The sequence below is a fragment of the Panthera onca genome, chromosome B1, assembly GCF_046562875.1.
Source record: "Panthera onca isolate mPanOnc1 chromosome B1, mPanOnc1 haplotype 2, whole genome shotgun sequence".
In the NCBI taxonomy this organism is placed as follows: domain Eukaryota; kingdom Metazoa; phylum Chordata; class Mammalia; order Carnivora; family Felidae; genus Panthera; species Panthera onca.
In genome coordinates, this window is record NC_138342.1 from 56,645,754 (window position 1) to 56,668,241 (window position 22,488).

Below are 22,488 nucleotides of genomic sequence, written 5' to 3' on the forward strand. Positions count from 1 at the left end.
ATTGAAGCAGCCCTGCAGCCCAGGAATGAGTCCCACTTGATCATGGTGAATAATTCTTTTTATATGCTGTTGAATTCGATTTGCTAGAATCTTGTTGAGAATTTATGCATCCATATTCATCAGGGATATTGGCCTGTACTTCTCTTTTTTTGCTGTGTCTCTGTCTGGTTTGGGAATCGAAGTAATGCTGGCTTCATAGAATGAGTCTAGAAGATGTAAAAGATCTGTATGCTGAAAACTATAGAAAGCTAATGAAGGAAATTGAACAAGATACAAAGAAATGGAAAAGCATTCCATGTTCATGAATTGGAAGAATAAATATTGTCAAAATGTCAATACTACCCAAAGCAATCTACACATTCAATGCAATCCCAGTCAAAAGTGCACCAGTATTCCTCTCGAAGCTAGAACAAGCAATCCTAAAATTTGTATGGAACCACAAAAGACCCCGAATAGCCAAAGTAATATTGAAGAAGACTAAAGCGGGAGGCATCACAATCCCAGACTTGAGTCTCTACTACAAAGCTGTAATCATCAAGACAGCATGGTATTGGCACAAAAACAGACACATAGACCAATGGAATAGAATAGAGACTCCAGAATTGGACCCGCAAATGTATGGCCAACTAATCTTCGACAAAGCAGGAAAGAATATCCAATGGAAAAAAGACAGTCTCTTTAACAAATGGTGCTGGGAGAACTGGACAGCTACATGCAGAAGAATGAAACTAGACCACCTTCTTACACCATTCACAAAAATAAACTCAAAATGGATGAAGGACCTGAATGTAAGACAGGAAACCATCAAAACCCTAGAGGAGAAAGCAGGAAAAAAACCTCTCTGACCGCAGCTGCAGCAATTTCTTACTCAACACATCTCCAAAGGCAAGGGAATTAAATGCAAAAATGAACTATCTGGACCTCATGAAGATAAAAAGCTTCTGCACTGCAAAGGAAACAATCAACAAAACTAAAAGGCAACCGACGGAATGGGAAAAGATATTTGCAAATGACATATCAGGTAAAGGGCTTGTATCCAAAATCTATAAAGAACTCACCAAACTCCACACCCGAAAAACAAATAATCCAGTGAAAAAATGGGCAGAAGACGTGAATAGACACTTTTCTAAAGAAGACATCCAGACGGCCAACAGGCACATGAAAAGATGCTCAAGGTCACTCCTCATCAAGGGAATACAAATCAAAACCACACTGAGATATGACCTCACACCAGTCAGAGCAGCTAAAATGAACAAATCAGGGGACTATAGATGCTGGAGAGGATGTGGAGAAATGGGAATCCTCTTGCATTCTTGGTGGGATTGCAAACTGGTGCAGCCACTCTGGAAAACAGTGTGGAGGTTCCTCAAAAAATTAAAAATATATCTACCCCGTGACCCAGGAATAACACTGCTAGGAATTTACCCAAGGGATACAGGAGTGCTGATGCATAGGGGCACTTGTACCCCAATGTTTATAGCAGCACTTTCAACAATAACCAAATTATGGAAAGAGACTAAATGTCCATCAACTGATGAATGGATAAAGAAGTTTTGGTTTATATATACAATGGAATACTACTTGGCAATGAGAAAGAATGAAATATGGCCTTCTGTAGCAACGTGGATGGAACTGGAGAGTGTTATGCTAAGTGAAATAAGTCATATGGAGAAGGACAGATACCATAAGTTTTCACTCTTATGTGGATCCTGAGAAACTTAACAGAAGACCATGGGGGAGGGGAAGGGGAAAAAAAAGTTACAGAGATGGAAGGAGGCAAACCATAAGAGACTCTTAAAAACTGAGAATAAACTGAGACTTGATGGGGGGTGGGATGGAGGGGAAAGTGTGTGATGGGCATTGAGGAGGGCACCTGTTGGGATGAGCACTGGGTGTTGAATGGAAACCAATTTGACAATAAATTTCATATTTTAAAACAAAAAAGAAGACCAAAAGAGATAAGCTGATGGCTTGAAAAAGTAATCCAGTCAAGAGCATAATTTTGTATTAGGGAAGATGAATTAGGAATTATGTCCAGTTGAAAATGAGAAATTTAATGTTTAATTTTAAAAGGTGATAATCAGTAAAATTGCATCTCAGAGAAAGCAGAAGGAATTAGGCTTTCTAGGAAGAAACCTGATTTTTTTTTAAGTTTGTATTTAAATTCTAGTTAGTTAACATACAGTATAATTTTGATTTCAGGAGAAGAATTTAGTGATTCATAACTTGTATATAACACCTAGTGCTCCTCACATTTAGCCATCCCCTACCACCTCCCCTACAGCAGCCCTGTTTTTTCTCTACAGTTAAGAGGCTTTTATGGTTTATTTCCCCCTATTTTTTTTTTCCTCCCTTCCCTTATGTTCATCTGTTTGGTTCTTAAATTCCACATATGAGTAAAAGTATATGGTAGATGTCTTTCTCTGACTGGCTTATTTTGCTTAGCATAATACACTCTAGCTCCGTCTACATCATTGTAAATGGCAAGGTTTCATTCTTTTTGATGGCTGAGTAATATTCCATTTGATATATTTATATATATAAGTTTTCCATTTTATATATACACACACATACCACATCTTCTGTATCCATTCATTAATTAATGGATAACAGGAAATCAAATTCAACAGTACATTAAAAGAATTATTCACCACGATCAAGTGGGATTTATTCCTGGGCTGCAAGGGTGGTTCAATATTCACAAATCAAACAGTGTAATACATTATATTGATAAAAGAAAGGTTAAGAACCATATGATCCTCTCAATAGATGCAGAAAAAGCATTTGACAAAATACAGTATCCCTGCTTGATAAAAACCCTCAACAAAGTAGGGATAGAAGGAACATACCTCAACATCATAAAGGCCATCCACAAAAGACCCACAACTAATATCATCCTCAATGGGTAAACTGCTTCTTTACAAGACATAAATAGACTCTCTCAAGTGGAAGCTAGTGATTTTTCCTCAACTTTCAACCACATGGAAATGAGGCAGATATATCATTCTCTTAGCTGCAACCTCCCTACTGTGGTAGATGGTGCTAGTAGTGTTCCTAATCATTTACTTCCACCCTTTATAAAAACAGGGTTTTACATTTTCACTCATTGCCATGAAGCTTGCAGGGCATCTCTCCTTCTCTGCGTAATATACCTCCCTATCTCATTGTCAGGCTTGGCCCTATGACCTGCTTTGGCTGCTGAAATGTGAACTCAAGTCACAGTAGGCAAATTAACAACAGGAATCCCATCACATCTGCTCTTTTTCTGTTTTCCTTTATACTCAAGAGCTGCATGTCCTAAATAGAAACTTTCTTCAACCTGGTCCTGGAATGGGAAGATACGGACAGTGGAGTTGCAGAAGCATTCTGCCAACAGTTGCCAACACATGACATGAAAGAAATATTTATTTTTGTTAGACATTAGGATTTTGGTGGTGGTGGTTGTTGCTTCAATAAATACGCCAACTAGCACAGAGACCATTACTCTTCATTCTTCTAAAAAATTGTTCCCAGTTAAATGAAACCTGTGCCATTTAGCCACTCCTCCTTCTTCACTTCTTTATTACTGCCATCAATTAAGCTCTTAGCCACCGCTCTCACTCTCTGAAGAAATTTGGACCAACCCCATTGCCACTACAGTTCTGGGAAATGTCACAGTTCACACTGACCATCCATTAAAATCCAGATTGCTCCATTCTTTGATCACTTCTTTTTTTTTAATCTCCTCATCTTGAATGATCCTTACTTCCCTTCAGTTGTACAAGTAACCTGGACCTTCCTATCATCACATTGATACATCACCTATAAAGTCATATATCAAGACATACCTGATCAAAATACCTTTGATCAAAACTTCCCATCTCCCAGATATTGTACGCAATTATTCTCACTATATCAACTCTTTAAACTTTTTAAACTCTCCAGTTCCTGGACATTTGCCATCTTCCCAGAGTCCCCTCTTCAACTTTCTTTCATATCCAGCTTAGATTTTTATAGTCCATCAATCTAAACACTAGCTTGCAAATATCTTCAACTTTCTTTTTATTTTTTCTAGTTACTCACAAATCAGATATAATCCCAATATTTGATTAATAGAAATAATTACTTCCTCTGCATGTATACAAAATCTACCCAGTGCTGCTCTGGAAAAATGCACAACTTTAGAGAGAAAGAACACTAAAATTTGAGGCCTCCAAACTCAAAGGGGCCCTCAAGTCTGCCTTGAAATCCTACAGTTTCCCCAGTTTTCCTCTCTAGTTCTCCATTTGGTCTACTGCAAATATCCTCCATGTAACAGATCTATAAACTCAAACCCATCTCACTTGCAGTTGAAATATTCCTGACAACACCTACTCATTTTTTTCGTGGCAGAAGTTCCATCTGTTGTTACCTTTTCAGGGTTCCCTACAAGCCCTGTTTTTGCTATTTACCCATACTACTGTTAAATCCTCCAGCCTGGGTTCAGTGTTAACTACATAAATCCCATTCTCCTTTTCGTTGCCTTGGCTCACATCCCTCTACTGTCCTGAAATAGCCTTCCAGGTATCTGCATATGTCTTAGTCAAGTTTAACCCTCTTGTCTGAATTACCAACTTCTTTCTATAATTTTATCTAATTCATAAGCATTAGCCTTGACACTGTTCTCTACTTCACCTCCCAATACCCATATTCCATAAAAAAAGACCTGTTGAATACACCCCTTCAAAATCTCTTGACTCTGTCCATTTCTCTGTAGTCTTATTGCCACAGCCCTAGGCCATCTGGATAACTGTAACAGCTTTCTAGTAGGCCTTTCTTCCACCAGTTTCACATCTCACTATCCACTCTCAATATAGCTCTAATACTTAGCATAAGCAAAATCAAAAATACCTGTTAAAGAACTAAACCTGAATATGTCAATTAAGTGGTGAAATCAGGAGTTATTCTTCATCTAGAATAGCGGTTGTCTATTGGGAATGATTTTGTCCCTGAGAGGACACTTGGCAATGTCTAGAACATTTTTAGCCATTATAACTGGGAGAATACTACTGGCATCTACTGGGTAGAATCCAGGGATGCACAAGACAGTCCTCCACAACAAAGAATTACCTGGCCCAAAATATCAAGTGTCTAGATTGAGAAACCCTATTGTGGACTAACCCCAATTTTAGATTCTTTAAAATTAAAAACTGAGGCAGAAAGTTGGGGACATAAGTATGTTTCTTGAATTAACAGCCCCAATTTTTCACAAGTCCCTTTATAGAAGCCCAACAGTTGTATGCTCTTGCACTGTCTTCAGTCTTCACCATTAGCATATTTTGGACATTGGAACAACATTGTATCACCCAAACTTGAGAAAGGCAGAGATCTGAAAAAAAAATTTACACATTTCTGTTTTTCTTCTGAATTTCTCACTTCACTATGAGAACATGCCCAGACTACTAGAGGGATAAGAGAGACATGTGGAAAACAGCTGAGCTGTGCTAGCCAGAGCCATCCTAGACCCACCAGCCCCCACCCAACTCACCAGCTGAACAGAGACACATAAGCAAACCCAGACAAGATCAATAACGCCCAGCCAGATCAAGAAAACTACTAAATAAACACGTAGACTTTTAAGAAATACTAAACGGTTGCTGTGCTAAGCGTTCAAGTTTCTGCAGTGGTTTGTTACACAGAAAAAGTTAACTGATACACCAAAAGACCTAAAAGTCAATCTATATCTCAGAGTCCCATTTCCCCCTCATCAGGGCCCTGAGCTATACATTACAGATCTGTCTCGGTTGAGAGTTCAACCTTCTCTGGACCTCTGCTGTTCTAATAATTAAGTCCTGAGTGTGCCCCTCAAATTTTTTCTGCCTTTTTAACTGCAGGAGATTGGAGTTTCTTCATTGATTTTGAGAGAGAGGGTGAGAGCCTGCAAGTGCACATGCTAGTGAGTGGGGGAGGGGCAGATAGAGCCAGAGAATCCCCTTGTCAGCACAGAGCCCACAGCCTGATGCAGGGGTCAACAAGACACCATTTTTCCCCCAAAATATGAAATTGTTATGTAAGGCATTTGCACTAGCTTTTAGGCTATGACATATATAACTTTCATCATGTTTCAATATATTTTATTTTTAGAGTCCTTATTTTGTAAGCAACAAATTCTTACAAGTAGACTATAAATAATCTTTTTAGGAATACATTTTATGAAAACAAAACAAACAAAAAAGAAATAAATCTTATTAAATAAGCCTGATATGGCCTTAGTAATAACTCTGCCCCTCTGTGAGGCTCTTTCTGTATTCAAAAACCAGGATGTTAATTTTTTCTTGACTAGGTCTTAAACTTATTTGGCATATTAAATGAGAAAATAAATAGAACATAATCTATTAACTAACAAATGTATTACAGGTTAAAATTTTTTAAGTATTGGAGCTAGTTTACAGAGAAAACTTGTATGCAACCATATTTTTAAAAAGTAAAATATGAAAAAGGAAATATATTTTGAAAATTAAGATGAAGCCAGGAATATTCCCCAAGAGAGATCTTGTAAGGGGAACTAAATTCATCTGGTTACATGATTGGAGTTATCAATCCAGCAAAATTCAAATTAAACAGCAATTGTATACTTATTTACATTCAATGCTGGAGATATTCTGGTTAAACTGTAAAGATAACTTTCACATTTACTATAGAATAATATGCTTCCTGCTTGAAAATAAATGAGAAACTTTCTCAAGGCACTGAGTAGGAAGGAAAAGTACTTCTCAAGCAATTACTGTGTTTTATTTTAGGGACATTGTGAATTTTTTAGCTGATTGAATTTTTCTTTGAACTTTGGCTAATGAAAGCTCGGGAAAAGTCTGTAATAAACTTCCAAAACTTTCTGGTCTGGGTCTGATGCAGTATCTATGCTGTACAATTCAGTTACAGCTTTTCTTCAATCTGCAAAGTCTGTTATTAATGCCACACAACAAATTCTAACCAATCCTACACAACAAATATTTCCACAAAAAAATTTTAAGCAATCTGTAATTTCAAAAGCATGATACATATTTAAAGTGTTATTAATCCAGAAGCCAAATCATCTACTTCTAAATAATCTTTAAAAAACATGTTCATATGCTTTCCAAGGCGTTCAAAGAAAGAGTTATTACTAGAGCTGCAAAACAGGACAGTGGACTTAAATATATTGCTGTATGACAGTTTAATTCTGCTAAATCTAATTATATCAGGAAAATATTTTCTGCCTGTCACATAAGGCTCTGCATTAACAATAGTGTGACTCCACTGTCACCTTGAACTTCCTATGGCCAGAAACTTTAGCTTTTTTTGGTACTATTCTAGAAGGTTTTCATTCCGAATGTTTTAAAGCCATGAATTAATTGAAGATTAACTGGAGTGACCATTTCTATTTCTTAACAGACGTGTGCTTCTGTTGGCTTGTGTTGCTCTAATTTTTTGCTGATGACAACCCATTGGGAAATTGTTTTTCAGTTTTGCCAATGTTCATACTATGTCCTTCAGAGCCAATGATCCATTACAGTGGAGTCCACACCTGGAGTCAAAACATTTGGCTGATAAATATGTTGGCATCAAAACAAGAAAGAAGAGATACTCATCTTTTGACAAACTGAATCATTCTCAGACAAGAAAGTGGTTTATTGAACTTTCCATGTTAATTTGGAGATAGAATCATCTTCACTATTTGCGCATATAATTGTTCAGTAATTAATCGGGGCCTAAGATTAGCAAACCAGTAATACATTTTATTGCACATAATTATGTCACTAAAATTTTTAAGACAATGAATTGCAACAAAGCAAATGAAATTAAGTACAGTAATTTAAAACTAAGATCAGCTCTCAAAGTAGTCCTTCTTTGTTTCTATACCACCTATGACTCCCAAAAGATTTTTTTTTTTTTTTAAAGTTTAGTTACTATTGAGAGACAGAGAGACACAGAGCATGAGCAGGGGCAGGATAGAGAAAGGAGGAGACACAGAATCCGAAGCAGGCTCCAGGCTCTGAGCTGTCAACACAGAGCCCAAAGGGGGCTCAAACTCACAAACTACAAGATCATGACCTGAGCCAAAGTCGGTCACCTAACTAACTGAGCCACCCAGGCTCAGTGTGTTTAAAGACTTTTAAAACTGTAAACCTTTAAATATCCTGTGACTTTAACAACTAGCATTATGTCTGACACCCAGTGGGTATTCAATAAGTGTTGAATAAGTAGGTGAACAAAGGTGAATAACTAAATTCCATGACACAAAAATTAGAAATATTCACATTTTACAAATAAAGGAATTGAGGCACAATGAGGTAAAATAACTCGTCCAATATTATCCAGCAAATAAATGTTTGTAGTGTGCTTTGAAGTAAAATAACCTGACTATATATGCACTTGATTAATCTCTGCAGCATACTATAACATATGATGCTGGTTAAGTTTATGAGGGTTATTGAGATTTGGGAGGCAATGTGGAATATTGGTTAACCCATTATTTAGGCTTTGAAGTGAGCAGACATAGGTCCATTATTATCCATTGTAAAACAAAGATAATAATAGTACTCAGTTATCCTGCCACATCCTATATGGTAAAGGCTTAATAAATAATAGCTATTACATTATTATACAACAATCTGCAAGAACCAGAGATTACATTATTATTTCTCAAAGCCTGGGTTTATCAAAAATATAAAGCTGTGCCTTTCCCATAGATATCCATCTCAAAGTAAAACTCTCTCTGTATAATTTTCCACATAATCAAAAACTTCATGGCATCATATTTTTGTTTAATTTCTCAAGTTAGTAATAGCAAGTACCAATGTGACTTTTTTAAAGACAATCTCAGACCACTGTTATAGTTCTTCATTAGAAAAAGGAAATGCCCTAAAAAATTTCCACTTAAGGATCTTTTATATAAATATATTGACATAATTACAGACACAGAAAATTAAAATAAATTTAAGATTGAAAAACTGCATGAATCTTGACTATTTTCCTTTCACCACTAGATTTTTTTCTTGCTATTTTCCAATCTAGATCAAATCTTAATCCAAGAATTCATTTTTCTCATCTTTAAAAAAACATTTACTAAATTAAGCCATTGCTGTATAAATTGGAAAAAGAATATATAGGACCAGATACGTACAAATGTCCAAGTATAAAACAGTAATACAATTTCATTATTTCAACTGAAAGAAGAATAGAAATGTGAAACCAACAAGATATAGCACAGTGGTCAAAACAGTCAAGCAATATATTTGATATACCCTGTCCATAACTGGCCAGATACTTGTATGTGATATTTGGTAACATCTATTTAATAATGACTTCTAATTCTAATTCTGTTTTTTTTCCTGCAAAATGTGTCTAGACTGTGTTAGAGTTCAATTTTAAAGTTATGATTTTTTTTTATTTCTCACATAATGTAGTTAGCTCTTAGATAAAATAGGAAATATGGTGATAGTAACATGTAACAAAAGATGACCCATTAAAATTATTTGAAATAGAACAGCTACACTTGTTCTTTAAAATAAAGAGACAATAGGTAATAGTGCACCACAAACCCCAAGTTATTTCATTAGACAAAAAGACATTGTGACTCATTGTATGACATGTTTCCTCAGGAAACACCAATTATTGAATGGGTCAAAGCACCTCAGAAATGAAAAAAAAACATGCAGAAAAAGATTGCAAAATTGTCAACAACGACTTTCCTATCTTCTGTTTAAAGAACATCAACCCACAAGTTATTTTATCTTCTAACTAGCCTTTCCTTTATCATCACTAGAAATCTACTGCAATATATATAAGAGCTGAGATTTCTTGTTCTTTCTCACCTTCATTTGTCACCTAATTGGCAGGAATAATTTTGACCAGCAGATTAATCAGCCCTACTAAGAAGGATCCTCATACAACGGTAGGTACGTGGAAATATGAATTGAACTCTTACTTTGAATACCAAATTTTTCTCAGACTTTCAAAGGTATCATTTTGATGGGATTCTTATAGAACATTGATTTTCACCAAAGGAATAATATATACTTATATGAAATCTGATAAGCCATAAAATGCATTGAATTTTGAGAAATTCTGTATGTCACAATCAAGCATTCATGCTAGGCACGTGGGACAAGTCCATCCATTTACACAATCAATCAACTTTTTCCCATAATGTACCTTAACACTTTTGTGCTTCATAATGACCAGAATACTATCAGATATAACTCTGAGAGAACTGTTCTACAGTATATTTTTATTATTGGTTTTGCCTTTGCTTTTTTTAAACTTTTTATTAAAATGTGTCATAGAAAAAAGGATGCTTAAAGAAATAACCATATGTACCTGTAATTAAATATTCACTGAAATTTTGTCCCTAGGATTCTTTTATAAGACTAAGACTGTTCAGCTAACACATTTAATTGATGGTCAGAATTGACTGTCAGAAAAACCAGTCTGCACAAGGGTGCATAAAGTTACTTTCCCAGAACTCAGGCTATCATGTCCTTGCAATATATTCTAAATTTAGAACCTATTGACAGTAAAATACCTGGACACCTCTCTTTTTTCTACCCTGGTCTTTGTATATGAATTTTTGGAATTAGTTAGAGATTGCTCATGATAGGGCAAAATAACTTAGTAGAATATTGTTAAAAATATTATGTGACAATTTTTCTTTAAACTATGTCTACCCGGGTGATTTTTTTCCTTTCCTTATTTTCTAGGTGTTCCAAGAAATTTAATTTAAAACATGATCTAGAGAAAACATCAATAGCTCAAATACAAGTCTGCAGAAATCTATAAAGTAATGTAACCATTATTTAATAATACCAAGATGTTCAAATCCAAATAAGTACCATTTCAAAGTAGTTATTTCTGAAAGCAAAAACCTTATGTCATAAAGGCTTCCAATAAGTAAAACACTTTTAAGAATAACTCTTTGCCATTACCTCCAGTGTCCATTTACAAGTCAAAAGCAAAAACTAATTCCACCGTTTTATAATTCAATGTTATAAAACCTACCAATATTGCTCCAAAATAACATTTAGGCAAATTTCTTAAAATACTACCATACTATCCTGTACTACATCATAAACAAAGAGTTGGAATACATTCCAAAGAGTACTTTTTTACAGCAATGCTGATCAGCCATTCATTGTGCTTACTTTCAGAGGTAATCATAAAGATGAAACCACTGTGCCTGATCACAGGCCTTCTGGCTCTTGCAGCATGTTTCTTGGTAAGTCTCCTTAATCACATCTTCATATTTCTCTCACAATTATCACTTCGGATTTCTTTTCACATTAATAATGTTACCCTTCCTTATATGTTAGTAGCTATCAATGATTGATGAAACACTGTTCTAAGGCTTTAATTTAAATTTAAATTTAAAATCTAATTTAATTTAGGGAATCTGGATGGTTCAGTCAATTAAGTGACCAACTCTTGATTTCAGCTTAGGTCATGATCTTGTGGTTTGTTAGGTTGAGCCCCGCGTCAGGCTCTGCTCTGACAGTGTGAAATCTGCTTGGGATTCTTTTCTTTCTTTTTTTTTTTTTTTAATGTTTATTTATTTTTGAGACAGAGAGAGACAGAGCATGAACAGGGGAGGGTCAGAGAGAGGGAAACACAGAATCTCAAACAGCCTCCAGGCTCCGAGCTGTCAACACAGAGCCCGATGCGGGGCTCGAACTCACGGACCGTGAGATCATGACCTGAGCTGAAGTTGGCCACTTAACCGACTGAGCCACCCAGGCGCCCCAGTGCTTGAGATTCTTTCTCTCCTTCTCTCTCTGCTCCTGCCCTGTTCAGGCTCTTTCTCTTCTCTCTCAATGTCTCTCTCTCTCTCTCTCTCTCTCTCTTTCAAAATAAGTAAGTAAACATTTTTTAAAAACAATAAAATCTAATCTAATTTAAATAGCCACACATGGCTCAGGGCTACCATGTTGGATAATTTAGATCCATAATATCAGACCGCATTATACAGACATGTATAAATATGGGTTCCTGCATATATAAGCAATTTCACAAGTAGATAAAGCAAATTTATTGCAGATTTTTGATCCTATATACTTAAAGACATTATTTGAATATCTTTGAACATGTTATTGGAAGTATTTCTTTATCTATAAAATGAGATACTTAGAGCAGTTTTTCTCAACATGGGGTTCATGTGTCATCTAAATCAAAGTTATTTGACTCATTTATTAAAAACAGAGTATTCCAGGCCTTATCCCAAAAGAATAAGAGTGTCTGAGAGTAGGACCTGGGAATATGCATTTTGCCATGGACTCAGGGGCTACAGACGTTTATATAACACCTACCATGTATAAAGGACTGGGTTAAGCACCACAGAAGTTACTAAACATTCAAAGTTGCAAGAGATTTTTTTTAAAAAGCCACAGGTTTTTGTCTTTTTAAATATTAAAATGATAACTTCAAAACAGGGATAGATTAACTCCAGTTTGGGAAGAGATTAATTCCATAGTAATTTCTACCAAAGAACTGTAAAATCTAACATCAAATGGAAAAAAAAGAGTTTTGGGTTTTTTTTCAGAAAACTAGGACTTCTACAAGGCAGACAACATAAACTTATTCTGAAACTTGAAACAATGCTTCTTCCATCTACTCTCAGAAACTTGAACAAAAGGAGGCAATTAAATAGGTCATTCAGGTAGTCTGACCTTGACCATGTAAGTGCATTATAAATATGACATAATTTTTGATAAACCAATAAAACATACTGACATATTTAAAAGTTACATTATGCCTTACTGACCCCATCCTAAAGCTGACTTTCAATATTTTCATGTCCTCAGAATATAAGAGAAGCACACGTTATTTTAAAGGATTAGGCTTTGATTATGTAACAATGATTTTTTTTTTTTTGCAAAATAAACTTGAGAGTTCCAATAATACAAGCAGTTTAGCGTAAGTAGTTTATTTTTATTGTATAAAAATTCTTTAGTAAAATTTAACATTCATTCATTATTTTAAAAACTCTCTTAGCAAACAGGATTGAAGGAAATTTCCTTAATCAGATAGAGGTCTTCTACAAAAGGAAGGAGCCGTCTTCGGCACTCAGCACCAGTCTCAGTCTGTTCTTTACTAATCTAACAGACCTGCTGAACCTTCTCCTTTCCCACTTCTACAAGGGGGAAGAAAGAGAGCCACACAGGTCATCAAGATGTCTCTCTCCTCACTCCCATAGCATAAGCAGTTTAAATAGAAATAGGCCTTTCACCAACTTAATTGCATGAGATTCATCATGGTTAATAATTACCGAAATACAGAAACGCAGAGTAGAATATCCTTTTCATATAGCAGGGTAAGTAGTAATATTGGGTCTTCCTTCTGTTATAGGTAATTTTCCCAATGCTTTACAGACATTATCCCACTTAATCCTCAAAGCAAATCTGACAAAGGGACTACTCTTAGTCCCATTAAAATATAGATAAATTTAGATTCAAAGTATCCATGTCTTAGCTGGATTGTTCTTAAACTAATACAAGAAATTAACTCCAAATACATAGCTTTGTTGTAAAGGAAAGAGGTGAAAAGACAGTGATAGCAATAAGGGAATTCATGGTTGAAAGTAGACTCTTTAAAAAGGTAAATTGAACATAAATGATAGTTGTTTCCTAAGGAAAAGTCAGTTAAAAGACACATATTAAAGTGCAGGGGGAAGAAAGGGGAAAATTGACAGAGCTCTGAGAAAATACTTGTAAAGGAAAAGGAAATATGTAGATTTTAATAACTTTGTGGTTGTGTGGCCAGTATATTGGTGAAGTTCATTTCTAATCGCTTGCATTATTTTGGAGTAGAAGGAAAATCATCCTGGTGGGGTGACTGAGGGTCAGGAAGAGGTAGAGAACTTCAATAAAATTGGCATAAACTTAGAAAATTATAGGCCTCTGGGGAATAAGGTTCAGTTAACCTGAGATGCTTGAAAAGATCACAGGGCAGTGCTAAGGCACTATAAATGGGTGATGGCTCAGTACCTCTGACATCTGCTGCCACTGCTCAAAAACCTGTAATTGGGAATCAGGGAGACAGATGAGTCAGAAGACAAAATAATCGTAAAGTTTAGAATTTGCAAGGGCAAAATGCCACATGAACAAATACATGGAGGACCTAAGAACAGAACGAGGGAAATGCAGACACCTGTGTCTGACACAAGTCCTCAGCAGAACAGGACTTGTGCATTCTTACACTACAGAACAGGCATATTTGCACTCCATTCGGCATGCTCTCTCCCCATTTTTTGTTATTTTGACTTCCTTTCAAAGTCTGCCTTCTCGGTTCAATGATCCTTAATCTTTCCTAAACCAATCGCTCTAAATCTCTAATGTATTTGTTTCCCACACGATTTTTCAACTACTTTTACTTCCAAAAACTGCAACCACTGTACTAGTGTTAACATAACAAATAGTAGTATGTAACATTTATTGAGCACAGTATCTGGGCCAGCCTTCGCCCGAAGCACTTTACAGGTAATATTTCACAACAAATCTGACTCAAATCTGAGACATCTCACCCACTTCAAATCTCAGACAACCTCAAAGTTGTCTCAAACTTGAATTTGGCGTGGGAGGGGGGTTTCTGAAACATCCCACATTAAAAAAGGGAAAAATTCTGATCATAAATTGTAAAAGTGTTTCTAAACTTTACAAAGCTACAAAAATGAATTTAAAACTACCCATAATCTCAATACTCAGAAATAAACGTGACTACCATTAAAAAAAAAAAAAAGGTAGGTGTTGGGTACTATTATGAACATCATTTTTCAGATGAGGAAAGAGTCTCCAAAAGGATTCCAACATTCACACAATCTCTAAGTAGCAGGGGCAGAATTCAAACCCTGGCATTACACTCGACGGACTATCATTCTGCTTCCATTTGGGCCATTTTGTACTGTCTTGTACTGTAACCACTTGGTCTGTAGACTTACAAAAGGCATGTCTGCATGCCCGCAGCTCCTACTTTAGTGTACCGCACAAAATAAGTGCTCAATAACATGTTTCACTGTTTATTAGTGTTCGAAGACTGAAATAATCCCAAATGCTTGAATGAGATATAAAGAGACATTTTCCTCATTTGGAATTGATTCCAATCACAGGCCCTACCAAAAACATAGGATATGATTTTACTCACGATCTTTTTCCCCATCAAACCTACCTCAGCTTTCATTTAAGAGCCTAGGCATTCAGAGGGTGAAAGAGAACTCTTCCCTTTCTCTGAGACAAACTTTCAGACTGTGTAAGTTAGATGTGTATGTAAGAGTTTTCTATTGCTAAATAACAAATTACCACAAACTAATAGCTTTGGAAAAAAATGCATTTATTATCCCACAGTTCCTTTGGTCAGACTCTGGCCTTGGCTTGGTTGAATTTTCTGCTCAGGGTCTCCCAGGACTGAAAAGGTATTGTCAGGACTGTATTCTTTCCTGGAGCTCAGGGACCTCTTTTCCAATTTGGGTGGCTGTGGGCAGAATTCAGTCCCTTGTTTATAGGACTGAGGTCCTTACTTGTTTGCAGGCTATGAGCCACAGGGCCCGCTACTACCATCTACTTCCATGTGGTCCTCTCCACAACACATTTTTTTTGCTTCAAAGCCAATAGAAGAGCACCGCAGTTTCAAATATCTGAATTTGTCTGACCTGCAGAACCCATTTTAAAAGGACTCACCCGATAAGGTTATGCCAGTATATGCCAGCAGGGGGCAGGAATCTTGGAAGTCATCTTAGAATTCTGCCTGCCACAGAGAGTATACATTCTTATGCTTAACCTAGAAATACCTAATTAAAAATTGTTCACTTCTGTTTTCCCACAGCCTGGTGAGAGTCACAGAGGTCCCAGGAGACAATATCCACCTAGGCCACTGCTTCCTCCTCCTCTACGGTTTCCTTTTGGTCCAGGATTTGCTCCACGCCTTCCTCCACCTTATGGCCCAGGGAGAATTCCACCACCCTCTCCTCAGTTTTTTGGCCCCGGGAGAATTCCACCACCCCCTCCTCAGTTTTTTGGCCCCGGGAGAATTCCACCACCTCCTCCTTTATTCCCCAATGGCCCAGGTTATCCATATCCAGCTTTCCAACAAAGACGTTATCTAATTCGATTTCCACTCATCCCTAGATTCCCTCTAATGTATCCTTTTGTCCTCACACCCCAAATACAAACTACTACAACAACAGGTTCCGCTGCAACCACAACTGACCCCACTACCTCCCAAACGGACTCTGCCACTCCCATGACAGCTTCTCCTCCCCAAGAGACTACTATCGCTTCTACTCCCCAAGAGACAATGACAGCTTCTCCTCCCCAAGAAACAACTACCACTTCTCCTCCCCAAGAGACAACCACTTCTACTCCCCAAGACACTACTATTGCTTCTACTCCCCAAGAGACAACAACTGCTTCTACTCCCCAAGAGACAACAACTGCTTCTACTCCCCAAGAAACAACTACCACTTCTCCTCCCCAAGAGACAACGACTGCTTCTACTCCCCAAGAGACTACTATAGTTTCTACCCCCCAAGAGACAACAACTGCTTCTACTCCCCAAGAGACTACTATAGCTTCTACCCCCCAAGAGACTACTATAGCTTCTACCCCCCAAGAGACAACGACAGCTTGTCCTCCCCAAGAGACAACGACTGCTTCTACTCCCCAAGAGACAACAACAGTTTCTCCTCCCCAAGAGACAACAACCACATCTACTCCCCAAGAGACAACGACAGCTCCTCTTCCCCAAGAGACAACTACCACTTCTACTTCCCAAAAGACAAGTCTCAAGACCTTTTTAGATAGACTCATTTCAATTTTTGGATGAGAATGAGATATTCCATAAGCTCTAACCTTTGGGAGGAATAATCTCAGAAAGAAACTATAAAACAACCCACATAAACATTATGACAACAAAGTGAAAATAAAGAGTTGAGCAACAATATGAAACCTCCAGTGTGGTCATGTGCACCCTGGGTCTGTCCCCCCTTTTCCGCCCAAATAAGATTAGTACTGCCAGAAGCCTGGCCTTGTAACATGAAGTTAAAGAGGTAATTAGGGGAAGATACAGTGAGATATCTGGACTTGTACTTAGAGTGACGGAGCTGTAAGATTAGGCAACAAGATGCTCTCTTGAGTACCACGACCCATCATACAACTACAAAACACAAAATAACATATTAGTAGATATTCAAACAATCTTAGCTCTCCCCACAGCATTCTCCCTGAAATATTCCTGAGTACCACAAGATCATTAATTATAAATAAGCTTTCATATTATCTGCTCAATTCCGGAGTAAAAAATGCCTTTCTAGCAAACCAAAATACCTAAGTGAACTATGGGGCACAAGTCTTGGAATATGATATGAAAAATCATTTTCCAAGTTAAGGAACAGATAGATGATGGTTTCAGAAATCAATAATGAAAGGCTGATGGCTGAGACTCCAAAGTTTCCATTGCTTCCAACTATTAGTTAAGGTTTTAATCAAAAGTACTATGACTATTTCAGAACACTATATCTCTCATACATTTTTGACTTTTAAAGTCATTTTCCTTTCAAAAAACAACTACTTACATTGTCAACAATCACATGAATCAAAATTTCTCAAAGATAGTTATTTTAAGCATTAATTTGTTTATATGTGCTTAATTTTATCTTTAATCCCACAGTAGTTCTTGAGAATCTACTGTGATACAGAATCTCTTTCAGTAGTTAAGTAATCAGCAATAAGGAAAGCTGTCAAAGTCACTACCTTCCTGGAGCTTCCATTCAAATACGACCAAAAAAAAAAAAAAAAAGTAAATACATGTATATGTAAGAAATGAGAAGTGCTTTGAAAAACAAGAAAGGTAAAAAGATACAAAGTGGTATTGATAGTTCGTTTTATCTGAGATAATCAGAAAGAACCTCTCTGATAAAGTAGTATTTAAGCAAAGACTCCAAGAATGTTAAGTATTCAAAGATCTAAAGAAATCGTACTGAAGGCAGAAGGGATCCAACATGTAAAAGTCTGAAGCAACAGTGAATTTTTTATGCAAGAGAACCAGAAGAATGCTAATGTGGCTCACACTTAGTGAGAAAGGAAGAGAGTTGAAAGGAAATACTACCAAAAGGGCAGAGATAGACAACATCATAAAGGACCTAGGATCAGAATTTTATCCTAAATGTATGAGAGGTCATTGGAGCTTTACATAAAGGAACAACATGTTCCAATAAGCATTTTCAAAACTTTATCTGTCTGCTGAGTACCACACTGTAAGGAGAACAATAGTAGAGGCTATTTCAAGAATCCTGGTGGGAAACATGGTGGCTTAGACTAGGGCGGGATCAATGAAGAAGGGGAGAAGTGGTCAGACATAGAAACGGCTAAAAAAATATATACATTCAAAAGTATTTTATGAAGTGTTGGAACTGGATTTTACTTTTTTATTTTAATTTTTTTTTTAATTTACATCCGAGTTAGTTAACATATAGTGCAACAATGATTTCAGGAGTAGATTCCTTAATGCCCCTTACCCATTTAGCCCATCCTCCTTCCCGCAACTCCTCCAGTAACCCTCTGTTTGTTCTCCATATTTAAGAGTCTCTTATGTTTTTGGACCCGGGTTTTAAAGGAAAAGAAATAATCTATAAATAACTATGATATTTTGAGCCCAAGCAAGCATGTGAATAATGGTGTCATTCAGTGAGAGAGGTAAGATTAGAGAGGAATCATAGTTTAAAGATTTGGAATATCATGGTTCGGCACTGGATATGTTAAGCTTGATATCTCCAACTTCTGTATTATTTTTTATTGCTGCAATAACATTATTATCACAAACAGCATCTCAAAACAATAAAAATGCATAATGCAAATGCAATATCACACTGTTCTACAGACTAGAAGTCTACAAAATAACAAGGCTCAACTAGGTTCTCTGCCTGGAGTCTCACAAGGCTGAAGTCAAAGTTACTGGCAAAGCTGCATTCCTTTTGGAGGCTCTAGGGGAGAATGTTTCAAGGTTCATTCATCTCTCCTACATATCTCTTTTGTCTCAACTCCTGCCACATCTCTCTGACTCCTCCCAGACAATTTTTTTCTACTTTCTAAGAGCTCACATGATTATATTCAGCCTACCAAAATGATCCAGGATAAGCTCTATGTTTAAAGATATATATTTTAGTAACACCTGAAAAGTCCTTTTGCAGATGTACCTAGATTAGTATTTGGTTAAATAACTAGAGGATGGAAATCTTGAGGAGCACATCCTTTAATAATCTGCCTACAACTTCCAAGTATAGATACTGAGCAGACAGGTTATATGCAAGGGCAGAATAAATGGGAGGACTGAGTTTAACTAGGATCCCAATTTTGCCAGGGAAGAATGACAGAAAAAAAAGATGGGAAAGAGGAACTATTCAAGGAATTAGGTTATATATGAGCTAAGCTATACTGCAAAGGCCGGTGTAAGTTTACAAATTGGGTATAATGACAACTCAGACTTGGCTAACTATACTTCCACTTTGTATTATCAAATATGTGAACAAGCAAAAAAACAATAGATAGAGATCAAGAAAATGCGTTAAGTGGCTTCCTGGCACTTACCTTCTTCCTTATATAGGCATACCCAAATTTTGGAAGTTCAACAGCCAATGTAGACTGAAATATCTACCAAATCACAGAACCCATAACTGACTTTAAACTGGTGTGCATGGGGAGAGGTGCATCACCACTGAAATGTCCACTGTAATGCCTTTTAAGAAAGTACTTGCTGAACGAGTTATTTAACGTATCTTCCATTTTTTATTTCTTACTGTGCCATCAAGTCAAATCAAGGTTTCTGAGCACTGAACATGGACATGGTCTATGACAGCATCAAGAAAAAGATTATAGAAGTGGACTATATAATCTAAGCTAGATAACAACAACAACAAAAAGCCATAAAGACATGAGGAGTGTATTTAATATGTTTTATTGCTGTTTGTCTTCAGTTCCAGTAATTTATATGCAACTTCTTATATGTTAGAAAAGGAAAAATTAAGAATCATATTTCCAAGACAGAGCTGGTATTCTGAATGTGATTGGATACAATCCAGTGGGAAAACATTTACATGAGATTTTGAAGGCAGAAGTAGGACAAAAGCCATCTTTTGGCTGCTTGGGCTACTGGCAAACAAGAATGGAGGTATATGAGGTGGCTGACTACTGCTTCATGGGTGTAAGACAGTTCAGTTGCAGAGGAGCAGTTTTGTGCTCTCTGAATCACAACTCTAACCCTATAACCTTAAGGTCAATAGACAGTGGAAGCCCCCTCACTGCTACTCTTTCAATCACTCTTTACAATGCTTTGTAAAGTGTAGTTATCTGTATGGACTCCCTTTCTATGTGAAAGAAAAATGGCTTATTTGCTTGAAAAGAATGCTCATAAATACAAAAGAAAGATAAGAAACAAGGAATAGGGGAATACAGTCAATAGAGAGCAGACCGCTATCTAATATTGTATTGGTAAAAGAGGAGGAATTGTTTAAAAACTTGCTAAATAAGGACAGTAGTAAAAGGATCTGGATGTGGCTGAGGGCAGCAAGCAAAATTGACTGGAGACATGTAACTTATAGTGAGTGGGATGAAGAACATTTTTTATAGCAAATGTTGTGTGTGCTATTGTGAGGAAGGAGCCAGGTTTAGTTAGTTTATGATTCAAGGGAAAACCCCAAGACAGAAAGGCACTTGCTCATTATGGAAACTCTATTGACATAATGGAATGTGCTGATACAAGCTCTTTAGCCAATCACCAGAAAACCATCCCTTCAGATACAGACATCCCATAAAATTCCTTCATTTCAAATCTGGGACTCTAGAACCTCTTCTCTGGTCCATTTTTCTTTCTTTCTAAATTTTCCTTCCTCTCCCTTTATTAAATATCCTTTTCAGTATCGCTAGGCTCTTTAAGTCCTCCTGATTCTTCAGTATATGATTACCATTTGTAACTTACTCATTTCCATTCTCTTCCTGGATCCTAATGGTGAAAAAATTATGCTGTTATCAGTGAATATTTCTGAGTTATTACTAAATTGACTACAACATTTAACACCAACAACCAAGTATTTTAAATCCATTATATGTTTGAAACTGACTGCAAAATATAGATACAAAAAGATGGATAAAAACATATTTGATATATATACAGTTGACCCAGAAACAACATGGTGGTTTGGACATCAATCCCCACTCAGTCTAAAATCCACATATAACTTTTGACTCCCCCCAAAATTAATTACTAATAGTCTACTGTTGACTAGAAGCCTTACTGACAACATAATTAAAACATATTTTGTATATGTATTATATACTGTATTATCACAATAAAGTAAGCTAGGGAAAAGAAAATATTCTTATGAAAATCATAAAGAAAATACATTTACAATACTCTACTACAAATAATCCATGTAAAAGAGTATCTTAGTTCAAACCCATGTTGTTTAAGGATCAGCTCTGTACGTGTGTGTGTGTGTGTGTGTGTGTGTGTGTACTGCTCTACAATACATGCATTAGGGCTTTCCTTCTTGAAATGAGGCTCAGAGAGTTACAATAACTTAGCTAAGAACAAGCAGCTCATTAGTGGCAGAGTCACGATTCCATCTCAGGTAGATCCATATTCTTTACACAATGCTTACAATTTCTAACATTCCATTTTTATTTAGTTTTCACTAACTCTCACTGTCTACTTTCTCTGCTTCCATTCTTAGATTAATGAACATTGCTGAGGGAGATCACAAATCTATGTTGTCAGGACAAGCTACATATTCCTGCCATTTACTACAAGTCAATTTTATCTACTCTTTCTCCTCTATGTTACGAGCAGCCCAAGAGAAAAAGTGTAAATCACTCATCTTTACAAACATGCAAATTAAAATCTCGACAATTGTTTAAATGAAAATAAAATTAAACCTTGAGCCAAGATGAAACATTAATATAAAAAGAACACCACGTATATAACCATTCCTCTTATCTTGAGTACACAGGAGCTTGCTAAGTCTACTCACAAGGATGAAAAATAATCTCACTTTGGTTTCTGTTAAGTACTCTTTATTTAATTTTCTGACAGTAATGCTGGGTAATGTTTACTTCATAATGGCAGCCTTCTGAAGGTGCCTCTCCACACGGGTTAGGTTCTACTGTGATGTCATTCAGCAATGCCAATTACAAACAATATGGATGTAGCAACACCAGGATGGTCGGGTCTCCAGAATATCTCCCATGTTCCCAACTATATCATTAAATAATGGGTTTAAGAAATTCACAGATATCCAGGAAAATCCTGCACGAATATAGGTCAAAGGGACTTTTATGGAAATATTTATTCAAGAGTCATTTTAAAGGAGTGTCAAATCTCTTAGAGAACTCTTAAAGTGAGCAGAGAGTTTAAATGTCAAGGAAATTCAGATTGTAGCAGAAACTCTAGGGTGTCATAGAGAATCCATTTCCCTTTTCTTTCTGGACATACAGATGGGCTATATTTCCAACCTACCTT

At 36.5% G+C, this 22,488-nt stretch overlaps 1 protein-coding gene and 1 long non-coding RNA gene across 12 annotated transcripts in view; one reads left to right on the forward strand and one right to left on the reverse strand.

Annotated features, from left to right (window-relative positions):
• Positions 1-22,090, reverse strand: part of LOC144616175 (uncharacterized) — a 164,328-nt gene extending 142,238 nt beyond the window's left edge. For 10 of the 11 annotated variants that reach the window (XR_013555259.2, XR_013555264.2, XR_013555260.2 and 7 more), the window contains exon 1: positions 22,001-22,083. This is a non-coding gene — a long non-coding RNA (uncharacterized LOC144616175). Of the gene's footprint in view, positions 1-22,000 lie in introns of all 11 variants that reach the window. The other variant, XR_013555261.2, reaches the window with a different exon arrangement.
• On the forward strand, positions 11,149-16,905 carry LOC132692462 (uncharacterized). The gene is made up of 2 exons (XM_060654927.3): positions 11,149-11,212; positions 15,805-16,905. The coding sequence occupies exons 1-2, from the start codon at positions 11,159-11,161 to the stop codon at positions 16,801-16,803; spliced, it is 1,053 nt and encodes a 350-aa protein (XP_060510910.3). The 5' UTR covers positions 11,149-11,158; the 3' UTR covers positions 16,804-16,905.
• Positions 22,091-22,488: the final 398 nt, after the last annotated feature.

Bases quoted from the DNA above. Each gene is read 5' to 3' on its own strand.
- LOC132692462 (XM_060654927.3), top strand. From the start codon at position 11,159: ATGAAACCACTGTGCCTGATCACAGGCCTTCTGGCTCTTGCAGCATGT. The intron at 11,213-15,804 runs GTAAGTCTCCTT...GTTTTCCCACAG, and splicing joins CTCTTGCAGCATGTTTCTTG to CCTGGTGAGAGTCACAGAGG.